The sequence below is a fragment of the Astyanax mexicanus genome, chromosome 19, assembly GCF_023375975.1.
Source record: "Astyanax mexicanus isolate ESR-SI-001 chromosome 19, AstMex3_surface, whole genome shotgun sequence".
In the NCBI taxonomy this organism is placed as follows: domain Eukaryota; kingdom Metazoa; phylum Chordata; class Actinopteri; order Characiformes; family Acestrorhamphidae; genus Astyanax; species Astyanax mexicanus.
Window position 1 is genome coordinate 33895787 of NC_064426.1, and position 12796 is coordinate 33908582.

Here is a 12796-nt window from a genome sequence, read left to right on the forward strand (position 1 = left end):
AAAGCAGCATGTAAGACAGGTGGAGAAGAACATATGCATGACAAACCAGGGTTCTTCCACCAAATATTGATTTCTGAACTCCTAAAACTTTATGAATATGAACTTGTTTTCTTTGCATTATTTGAGGTCTGAAAGCTCTGCATCTTTTTTGTTATTTCAGCCATTTCTCATTTTCTGCAAATAAATGCTCTAAATTACAATATTTTTATTTGGAATTTGGGAGAAATGTCTGTAGCTTATAGAACAAAACAACAAGGTTCATTTTACTCAAATGTATATCATAAAAAGCAAAATCAGAGAAAATGATCAGAAAATAAAGTGTTCTTTTAACTTTTTCTAGAGCTGTATACTTCAGCATAAAATCCTCATTAGTTATGGGTTTAATAATCACCTTTACCTTAACTTTTCCAGTGTTAAAGAACATTCTGCTTTGAGTGAAATGGGTTTGTCTATCTGGATATTTGCCCACATGCTCTCTTCCAGCTTATAAAATAAGGCTGTAAATTAATGATGCTGGTTTAAGGTCCACAGTAGCAGATAGATAATTATTACAGTAATAGAGACTAACCCCAGATCTTTATGCTATGAACATTTCCAAATGTTATGTAATTAGTAGCCCGAGTTTTATTTTATTTTTTTTCCAGTAGTGGGTGGTGGATTGTTCTCAGCCCTGCAGTGCTGATGTGTATGTTTGTGGATCGGACACAGCAGTGCTGCTGAAATTTTTAAACACCTCAGTGTCACTACTGTGATGAGAATAGTCAACCAACTCGAAATATCCACCATCAACATCCTGTGCGAAATGCCCTGTAAGTCCTAATGAACAACTGAAGGATGTCTAATAGAGTGGAGAGTGGACACAGTGTTTAAAAACTCCAGCAGCACTGCTGCATCTGATACATTTGTACACACAGTGCAACACTCGCTAACATGCCATCACTATGCTACTCTCACTGCAATGCTAAGTATAACCTGTTCCCCAAATAATAGCTAAAGTACAAAGTGAAAGGAGGTTAACATAAATAGGTTATTACTATAAAATGCTCCTATATGGGCAATGGACCTGATAAAATGAACGGTGAATGTATAAACAAGAAGGTGGTGTTGATATTTGACTAACTCTTTGTGTACAATATTGTGCTTTTTTTCCTTTTCAATTCTGCATCATCTAGGAGAATGATTTTTAATTTCTCCACATCTCACTTTATTTTAGACACACCAGCATGTCTCACTGGTCACTGAGACTGCTCTTTATCTTTAGAGAAACACCTCAGATCATGACTGTGACTCTAAAATGAGTGTATTAATCATCATCGTCACCATTATCATCATCTTTTAGTATTTTGTTGGCACACACTGTTAGTTCTCTGCTGTAATGTGATGATCCCGCAGTTATTATTCATATCTCAGTTACTCGCATAATAAAACAGCCAGGCAGGGCAAAGTGCAGTCCTCCCTGATAACACTAAAGTGGCAGAACATAGGCCTTCCATTCTCATATCAGAGACACTCGGAAAGGGGACGCTGCTTTTCAAACGCAAGTGGATACACACAAACTCAAAACCTGGTGAGTTTCAGCTCTTACTTTTCTTTTGTTTCACATTTATTACAATTGTTTGAGGTTCTGATCCAGAGTAACTTACTGATGTTTGAATCATGGTACACAAGTGGGTTAATATAGTATGTATATGAGTTTTATGAGTTTTAAAACAAAGAGGTCTAGACTGTGTCTGAAAAAAAAAAAAAAAATCCTGACTTGATGCATTTCAGTCTACACTGTGTCTCCTGGAAGGCAGTGAATTGATAAAGATATCTATGCCTGAATCAAAAGGGAACAGTACATCATGACTTTGCCAGCGTACAGACATCTTACTGCTATATATGAGTGTTCAGTTGTGTAATCATTAGCTATAGGTATTTTTGCTCAATAAAATAATGAAGGCTTACTAATAAATTAATTATTTATCTTTGATTCAGACTAGGGGTGGGCGATATGGCCCTAAAATAATATCACAATATTTCATGGTAGTTTCGCGATAACAATACTCTCGGCGATATGACAAAATACTAAATAAAAAAAATTATTTCAAGTATACACTACTGCACCAAAATGAATATTAATTTTTTTCATTGCATACGGTATGATCTGGCACACCCTTAACTGAGATTTTAAAAAATACAAGAAATTAATCAATAACATTAATTTGTAACAGTAGTCAATGATCCAGAATGTCATTGTACTAATAATGCACTCCAAATATCTCCATATATCCAGGATTAAAGTAAAATAAATGATAGTGGACACATAAAATCTGTCTCTAGTAGATATAAAATGGGAAATGAGAACAGTTTAAATTTTTACCCTGATGTGATAATTAGGGGTGGATGATATGGCACGATATTTCAGGGTATAATATCGTACACGATATTGAAAAATGTGGCGATATTATCGCGTACGATACGATATGGCACATCCCTAATTCAGACACGACTGGGTGCCTTCCTGTTTCAGAATCAGGTAGCATTTTAGATAATGTTTTAGTTAGCCATAGTTGTATCTCTGAGCCTAGAAAGAAAGATGTAACGTTATTACTTTCTCTAATTTATCTAAAATGTACTTACTTTACAATGAAAACAGTCCAGTATTTTCAACAGCAGCGCTAGCTGCAGTTAGCAGCGCTTAGCTCTAGTAAACACCCCCCTGACAGAGCTATACTAGGAAACCCTGAGTGTTCCGGTTTAGCTAGCGGTTTATTTATTTATTTTATTTATTCACTGGATCCCCATTAGCTTGGGCAGATGCCCTGCTATTCTTCCTGGGGTCCTGCTGAAAATAATAACTATGATAACAATAATAATAACAATAACAACTACAATAGTAAAACACAATACCTATAGGAATAACAATAAATAATTCTATCAAAGTTATATCATGTCCACCTACAAAGGCTTAAACAAGGAAAGAACACAACAAAAGAACACACCATATATAAAAAATAAACATTGTCACAGATGATGTAGAATAATACATGAATGCCAAACTAAAAAAAAAAAAAATGAAACAATTATCTAAGACAATAACCCTTCCCCAAATACTTCTTTACACTTGTTTTGAAGGTGATTTTAGAATTTGTTTCAGTTATAAAAGTTGGAATCTTGTTCCATGCAGTGATTGCTCTATATCAAACTGTACGTTGAAAGGAATTCGTATTAGCCCTGGGAACAACAAATCATCATCCTACGTAGCTTGTTTTAACATGATAAACACGAAGACTACAGTCCGATATACTCACCTCTGAATGGCGAAGGAGCTAGCTCTGCGTTTAGCAGCCAATGCTAATACAGTTCCAGCCTCGGTGCTGGAGAACTAAACTGGCTCTGATGCTCCTTACGACCTGCCTGGTACAATTCATACATAAACCGCACCGGATTATAAGGCGCACCGGCGATTTTCGGGAAAGTTAAAGGCTTTTAGTGTGCCTTATAGTGCGAAAATACTTTTAAAACATTTTAATAGTATTTTTAAAGCTTTTTTTTGTCATGTAAAATTTACAGGGTAAGCTGGTTTGTATAGAAATTAATGCTTTTCTTAAGAAAAATCAGATTTACAAAGAAATTTAGCTAGAAAGCACCATTTAAGCACCATGTAGGCAAAAGTTTTGAGACACCTACTTGATTATGGTTTCTTTTAAAACATAGGACAATAAAAAGAGTTTACCTTATTGTTTTGAGTTTCTACTGTCTGTACTCTCCATGAAAGGGTTACTAGTAAATTTAGAGCAGTGCTGTGAGCATTTGTTTGGATTCAGTGACAAGAGCTTTAGTTTTGAATAAAACAACATAATTCCTAAGAACACAGCCCTGCTACAAATCCAGCTCAAGACCAGCTGATCATACAAAAAAAACATATCCTATGCTGGAAGGCTAGCTCATTTAACGAGCTTTTGACCAGCATGGTGTATGTTTTCTCTGGATGCTCAGCTAAATTTTTTAACAGGGAGTTTATATCCCTCTGACCCACACCTGACATTAGGCATGGTGCTTGTAGGGTCATGTTTATTTGTTCCAGAGAGTCCTATTCTATTGGCAATACTTCAATACAGGCACAAGAAAGACAAGTTGTGTGTAACATGTAATAATAAGCCACAATGCCCTATATTAGTTAATAATTTAAATATAAGTTTAAATATATATTTTTTAATTCTAACACTGATGGTTACGTTTGATATATCCTCCCCTTATAAAATGTGTTAATTCCAGCACTACAAATAACAGTTGTACATAGAGATTGTTGTTTGTTGTTTTATTTATCTATATATGTGGTACCTGATTACCTATAAAGTGGAATTTAATTAATTTAATTCTTTAAACTTAATTTTTAATTCATGTTTGTTTAGTTATGAACTTTTTTCTGGTGTGTAAACTATTCTTCACTTTCAGTGGAGGTAAATGTAAAGAAAAAAATAATTTAAGCCATTTTGGACCATTTCTATTGGTTCTTTCATCATGCAATTCTAAACAATGTGATGAATTAGCTGCTGTCTTCAAATCGTGTCATAAACTGAAAATGGACAAAAACACAGATGCATGTTTATCTTTGGACATCAATGACATGCACCCTTCAACTTTTGACTGATGATTCAGAACTCACAGATAACTGCTTTAAATGATGTAGTCTGCACTGCACATGCTGTGTTAAGCATTTGGCACATTCATGATAAAGTAGAAACAGAAGGATAAACATGACATAAGTTAACAGACTGCTGTTACAGATCATCACTGTTATTGTTTTGTGTTGACAGGTGATTTGATTGGTCCAGAATGTGGGCATGGGCGCTGCTTCCTGTTTTGCTGGCAGTGTTTGGCACTGTGGGCTTGTGGGCTGTGTAAGCAAGCTTTTATTTTTCTTTCTTTTCTGCTTTAATTTCAGTGATTTTGGCATTCTCTATTACTCACAGACTTTAGGACTGACTGTGTGTTTTTTTTGTTTTGTTTTTTCATGGCAGGTTTGGAATAGCTGTGTCTAATAACACTGTTAATCTGACAGTTGAGTTCCCGTACATCAGGTGTGTATATTAACACACATTTTTTTTTTGCTGTTCCTTATTTTATTTTATTAAAGGTTTTATCGCTATTTAAAATAGTAAAAGTCTGTCACGTATTTTTTTTTTAATCAGCACATGTGGCTCATATAACCCTCAGAGCTGTCTCTTCTCCCAGATATGCAACATCTGTTCAGTACTGGGTAAGTTTAATATGTTTAATGTATTAGCAATATTATGCTAAATTATGTCACAATGGGCTTTTCGAAGAATATCATGGATATTGTTTGTATTTTTAGAAAACTTGTGAACTGCATATATCATAGAACATATAGCGAGCCTGTAAACAATAAAGCTTGTCAAAGTATCATATCAATTTAATAACCTGATTTTTACCAGACTCTTTTTCTTCTTATTATACAAATGAATCAAACTAACGTGTACCTATTTTTTTCATATAGCGTTTTTGGTGCTGTATTTTTTTTTCCTTTTTCTTCCTATAACACATTTTTAATAAGCCAATTTTTAATTAAAAAAAATTAAATGTCACAGCCGTCAAAGTGTGTAGGCCTAAAGTAGAGCTCACTCCATGTGACCACGCCTAAAGAAGTAGAGAAAGAAGAAGGAAAAGAGGAGGGAGCTCAGGGAAATTTGGGCTGGAGTTCTGAACTGCGTGCTTGAAGAAGCGTGCAGTTATATCCCCCCCCTTTTTATTTAATAAGAAGTGGAAGAGTAAGAAAAAGGGGGTTGTTGGGGAGGAGGTGGGTTGCAAACTTTCGTCAGGAGAGGTAATTAGTTAGGGCAGGTATTTATAGGGCAGTTGACTGATAGAGGGTGGAGTTAGAACATAGAGTTCAGGCGTGGTCCTTCTCCCAAACTTTTGTTATTATATAACATCGTTTAAGAAGCGCAGGTGTCTGTTAGCTGACATTAGAGGGAAATTTTTAGTTAGTCCCCCCCCACATTTTTTTTTGCCAATTTCATTTCTTAACAGCTAATAATAAATAAACAGTAAAACTTGTTTTACTCAATGACCGCTCTAGTGCCTCTGCTGGCTGGTTACAATGGAAAAATCCACTTTGTGTCTGTGCTGTTCGCTCAGAGATGGCAGTCTGAGACAAACTTGGGTAACACTTTATAATACTGTTCCATAGGTAACTAAGCAGGAACTAAGCAGGAACTAATTAATAGTGCTGCATTAACACCTAAATATTATCTATTAACTACCAGGGAGTACTGAATAATTACTCAGTAGATAGTACTGAACTAATGATTATAGTAGTTCACTATTAACACCACAATAATTACTGAGACTTACATATCTCCCAGAGAACTACTTACTAATTATGTCTCCTTTATAATAACTATTCATTAATTACTGCTCAAATCAACATTAATTACCGAAAACCGTTACATCCCACCTGGGGAACTATAGATCTAAATCAGGCATATTTGAGTTAAATGCATATTAATTGAAAGCATATTTGAATTAAGCAAGTGACACCATTTGTAGTAGTGGTAACCTTAATTACCTTATTATCCTCAGTTCCTTCCAAATATTAGCAACATATAGTAAAATACTTCAGTGTGTATTACTCTGCTTAACCATCATTTTTGGAAGAAAAAAACTACATTATAACGTAATATTATTGCATAGAAGACATTGATGAAAGTTCTCCAGAAGGCATCTAAGACTCTAAAAATGACTGTAAGACTGTAATAATGTAACAATCATTGATTTAATACTAGGTATCAGCCTTATAAAAGTGCATCTTCAGCCTTTGCAGTCTCACAGAGATTTATTTTACTGCGCACTATTAGGGTAATTACGGTAATTTCACAGCGGACGCAGCTCTCCTGGTCCTTCGTGTAAATTCTCTGCTGTGCTGCTGCTGCTGCTGGAGGAGGAGGATTAAGAGAGACTCTGCTGCTTTCATATTTCTGTATTTGATTGAAAATAAACTAGTAATCAAGATATTGAGATCTTTTCCAGCTGATTTTACCCTCGGATCAGAGGAGGACTCTTTGTGGGTTGTTAACCAGCTTTGGGATGTGTGTTAGCTAGCTAAGTTAGCTAAGTTGTGTGTGTAGTTAGCGTTAGCCAGCTAAGTTAGCTAGGTTATGTGTGTGTTAGTTAACTGGCTAAGTTAGCTAGGTTATGTGTGTGTTAGTTAACTGGCTAAGTTAGCTAGGTTATATGTGTGTTAGTTAACTGGCTAAGTTAACTAGGTTATGTGTGTGTTAGTTAGCTAGTTTAAATGTGTGTTAGTTAGCTAGGTTATGTGTGTGTTAGTTAACTGGCTAAGTTAGCTAGGTTATATGTGTGTTAGTTAACTGGCTAAGTTAACTAGGTTATGTGTGTGTTAGTTAGCTAGTTTAAATGTGTGTTAGTTAGCTAGGTTATGTGTGTGTTAGTTAACTGGCTAAGTTAACTAGGTTATGTGTGTGTTAGTTAGCTAGTTTAAATGTGTGTTAGTTAGCTAGGTTATGTGTGTGTTAGTTAACTGGCTAAGTTAACTAGGTTATGTGTGTGTTAGTTAGCTAGTTTAAATGTGTGTTAGTTAGCTAGGATATGTGTGTTCGTTTGCTAGCTAAGTTAACTTTTATGTGTGGGTTAGTTAGCTAGGTTATATGTGTGTTAGCAAGTTAAATGCGTGTGTGTTAGTTAGCTAGGTTAAATGTGTGTTAGTTAGCAAGCTAAGTTAGCTAGTTTAAATGTGTGTGTTAGTTAACTAGGTTAAATGTGTGTGTGTTAGTTAGCTAGGTTAAATGTGTGTTATTATTATTATTATTATTAATGTATATTTCCCTTTATAATACTGTGACATGATCTGCAGTAACTCCTAAAGAAGAACACAGTAACTCCTCAGTAATTAGTAATTAGTTACCATGTTTCTCACTTTATAATACTGTGGTATGATTTGCAGTAACTCCTAAAGAAGAACACAGTAACTCCTCAGTCATTAGTAATGGATTACCATGTGCTGCTGTTAACTCCCGAAAAAAGAAGACAGGGACCCCTTATTAATTATCTATGAAGAACACAGGGATGCCTAGTCCGTTATCTAACACAAATATTTATTCATTTAAACATGATTCCCCCCAGAATAAGGATGTAGGACACAGCCTACAGTAAAGCTGTATGTGAGCCATCACTTCTACTGAGCACATCTCCAGGAGGACTGAAGAAGAGCACAGGTTTAGAATAAACACCTGTAACACACTGACAGAATATTGCAAAAATGGGGGTTAAGCAGACTACTGCACATTTCAGTGTGTCTAACATTGGGAAGATATTGAGCATACTAAGGTAAGTAAGGTAATATATGATAAGTGGTGTCACTGACTTTAATATCACCACTGATAGAATAACCTGCAGCAGCAGACAAACACACTGATAGAGGCTAGGGTCCGGCGCTGTGGAATTACCGTAATTACCCTAATAATGCGCACTAAAAGTCTGTGAGACTGCAAGGCTAAAGATGAACGTTTATAAGGTTGGTGCTGAAAATTAAAGCAGTGACCATTAAAACAAAATTGAGTACAGTCAGTCTTAGAGTCTTCTGGAGAACATAAATAATGTCTAATATGTAATAATATTACGTTATTTTTTTTCTTTATTTTTTTTCTTTTAAAAATGGGGTTTAAGCAGATTACGACACACTGTAGTATTTTACTATATGTTGCTAATATTTGGAAGATAATGATGATGATAAGGTAATTAAGGTTACTACTACTACAAATGGTGTCACTCAAATATGCCTTTAATATCACCACTGATAGAATAATTGTTTGTGTAGACTGATTTAGATCTATAGTTCCCCATGTGGCATGTAAGGGTTTTCAGTAATTAATGTTGATTTGAGCAGTAATTAATAAGTAGTTATTATAAAGGAGACATAATTAGTAAGTAGTTCTCTGAGAGATATGTAAGTCTCAGTAATTATTGTGGAGTTAATAGTGAACTACTATAATCATTAGTTCAGTACTATCTACTGAGTAATTATTCAGTACTCCCTGGTAGTTAATAGATAATATTTAGGTGTTAATGCAGCGCTATTAATTAGTTACTGCTTAGCTACTGCTTAGTTACCTATTAACTATGGAACAGTATTATAAAGTGTTACCCAAACTTGGCAAATGAACAGAGGGTGGTTTTACCAGTTGGGTGGGCAAGTCTGGTTCTGCCATTGGTCCTAACTGACATGACAGATTTTTTTTTGATGGGAAGGGATTATATGAATGATAACATCCATGTTCTCTGCATTCATTGGTTTAACCTCACTCACTCACCACTCTTCTCTTTCTCTCATTTATTTTCCAGCACTGTGGATTGTAACAATAAGATTCCAGCAGGTCAGGGATCTGGGATATTCATCTCATGTGAACACATGCAGTCTTGTTCTCGGGTTCATCTCCTCAATCGGAATCTCTGTCTTGGGGAACTTCCAGGTGAATCTGTGTGTGTGTGTGTGTGTGTATACAGTACAATGTCTGAAATAATAACTTATTTGTACATATTGTATTTCCCACAGTATAATTATCTTTTAGTTATGAATGTAAATAATATATATTTTTCTCTTTTCATCCTTAGCAATCTGTGGAGATGAAAGTTCACCTGCTCGGGGCGTTCCTGGCATTTTACGTGGGTTTGGTGTATTTCTGGATTCAGGTGTGGCTTACCTACCGCGCCAAGCCATCACGTGACAAGAAATGGGCAGCGCCAATGCGGATCATCTTCTGCGGTCTTTCTACCGGCCTGATTATTGCCAGTATCCTTTAAAGTGCAATCAAATATATATAGACAAATATAGACTTGTGTTTTTTTTTATTTCCTGTTTCAGTACATTAATTTTAGCAGATGCTTTTATCCAAAGCAATTTACAAATAATGATGTACTTTAGAAATAGAGGACATAGAAGTTAAGGCAAAAATATTTTTTGACAGGGCCTTAAGTTAGTTAGTTAGAGGTGTTATAAGAATAAGTGCTCTTTGAAGAGCTCTGTCTTCAGAAGTCTCTTAATGGTAGTGAGGGACGCTTCTGCACTGGTAATGGAAGGTAGTTTGTTCCACCATTGGGGAACGAGGCAGAAGAACAGTCTGAATTGCTTTGTGTGAATGTTCGGCAAAGCGAGGCAACATTCACCGAGGAGTGCAGTGGTCGGGAGAGAACATAAGCCTACAGATCTAGAAAAAAAAAAACAAATTAAAAAACCTCTGGAATAAAATCAAGAGAAAGATGAGTGATCACAAGCCATCAAACCAAACTGACCTGCTTAAATTTTTGCACCAGGAGCGGGCATAAAGTTATCCAAAAGCAGTGTGTAAGACTGGTGGAGAAGAACATGCCAAGATGCATAAAAACTATGGTTATTCCACCAAATATTGTTTTCCAAACTCTTAAAATTTCATTAATTTGAACCTGTTTTCTTTGCACTATTTGAAGTCTGAATGCTCTGCATTTTTTTTTTTGTTATTTCAGCCATTTCTCATGTTTTGCAAATAAATGCTCTAAATGACAATATTTGTATTTGGAATTTGGGAGAAATGTTGTCCGTAGTTTATAGAATAAAATGACAATGTTCATTTTACTTAAACATTTACCTATAAATAGTAAAATAAGAGAAACTGATTCAAACTGATAATTTTTTTCTAGAGCTGTATGTCCTAAAATTATTTCCTATGTACTATTGCTAGTGATCTATGCTGATTTTACATTCCTTTTTGAACCTTAACTTCAGTTTCTCAGTGTCTGTGCTCCATAACATAGGCTATCGGTCAGAAGCAGCCGTTTGTGAGTGGGCGGCGGTCATGGGCTTCTTCGTGCTGTTTGGAGTTTTTACTGCTGAGTTTCGGCATATCGACTTCCATGAGCTGCATGTGCAGCGAGAGAGCAAAATCAACAATGCCATGCCAATTAACCAGATTCAATAGACATCTACAGGTTTACTCACCGGACTTCTAAACACACACACACACACACACACACTGTCAAGTGTGAATATCACATGCAGTTTTAATGAGAAAAAAAAAATATATAGGTTTTGCTAAGCATGATAAAATTTTACAAAATAACACTTTCCCCGTAGAAATGAGTATGTCCTATTTATTTTCTGAATGTAACAAAAATAAAATAAAACATAGTGTATTTAATGTGCTATTGCATTTACTTGTCACATTTTTTTTTTACTTACGTAAGATTTTTATAGCAAATGTTTGTGTTCAGCTGGACGGAAGGCGGGGCCACAGTTAAATATAATTTTTAACATTTTTGCCGTTACCACCATTTTTGGCCTCTAATCAATTTCATTTTAAACATATTAACAGAGGAAGACATATTATAATTTATTTTTACGTATGTATCATCACTACATTATATCATATTATATGTATAATCAGAGGTGGAAAAAGTACTGAAAAATTGTAATTAAGTAAAAGTACCATTACTTTGCTAAAATTCTACTCAAGTAAAAGTACCCATCTAAAACTACTCGAGTAAAAGTAAAAAAAAAAGGTACTCAATTTAAAATGTACTTTGAGTAAACGTTACATGGTTACTTTTAATTATTTTATGTAAAAAAAGTACAACAAATCATAAATGAATTATTATTAACACATATACACACACACACACACACACATATATATATATATATATATATATATATATATATATATATATACATTGTTATTCCACGTAATACCTTTCAGGCAGTATTTGTTCAGACCACCCCATAAAACATTTTTAAAAACAAGTGGCACAGGTTTCTATGATCCTTTTTTTTCTTTACTGTTAAAAGTTTATCGTCGTATTGGTAATTCAGACAATTGTTTTTTCCCCAGGATTTTATTTTTTACTCAGTTTTCCAATGTAGTGAAGTAAATTACTTGTGTCAAAATATGCTTGAGTAAAAGTAAAATTACCTATTTTAAAAACTACTTCAAAAATTACAAATAACTCATAAAATCTACTCAATTACAGCAACTTGAGTAAATGTAATTCATTACTTCCCACCTCTGTATATAAATATATTTTATATGTATGTAGATACAGCTACCTAGAGATGAATAAGTGTTTTCAGAAAGTGAACACACGGGGGCGCCAGTGAGACACAAACGTAATTTTCACATCATCTATTGGCCAGCAGTTTAACTTCACTAACATGCCGTAAGGCTACAGTAGTGAGTAATTCTCACAAAAAAGTCTTAAAACAGTTAAATACAGTATCAGACACAAGACGAAAGCTTTATGTGTTAAAAAAAATAATAATCCTTGAAATCTTGAAATATAATATATAAAGGAGCAATATGTATTATATTTTCTGTATTAACTCAGAAAATGATCAGAATGTGTCATCAGATATTAACCCTTTCAGGCCTGAATTATCACCAGTACTAGAAAAAAAACATTAACAATGCTGTTGTCTGTAATGCACTGAAAAGAAAACTCCAATTAACTAAAATATTTAAGAGTTTTTTTTTCTTTTTTCACTGCATTGGAAGCCTGTGTGTAATATGTAATATTTCACATTGAACTTTTAACCATTCATAAACAGTAAAAGCATGATTTAACTGATTAAACTGTGCTCTAAATTGCATTAATTAAATTAGTAATAAGTGGCTGTTAAATTCCCTCAATGGTTTTAGTACTAATGTTTTTCCAGTGTTTTGCAGTGGATGGGGCCAAGCTAACTTTACTGTTTTATTGGTTTATAAACTTGTTCATTGGCTGGTTCATGATCTATTTTGATGTA

General features: G+C 34.5%; 1 protein-coding gene across 1 annotated transcript; it reads left to right on the forward strand.

Annotated features, from left to right (window-relative positions):
• Positions 1-1363: 1363 nt before the first annotated feature.
• tmem150b (transmembrane protein 150B) lies at positions 1364-11207 on the forward strand. Its single transcript, XM_022668516.2, has 7 exons — positions 1364-1567; positions 4803-4886; positions 5007-5066; positions 5178-5245; positions 9367-9494; positions 9637-9814; positions 10792-11207. Exons 2-7 carry the CDS (start codon positions 4822-4824, stop codon positions 10974-10976), a joined length of 684 nt encoding a protein of 227 aa, XP_022524237.1. The 5' UTR covers positions 1364-1567; positions 4803-4821; the 3' UTR covers positions 10977-11207.
• The last annotated feature ends 1589 nt before the right edge of the window (positions 11208-12796 follow it).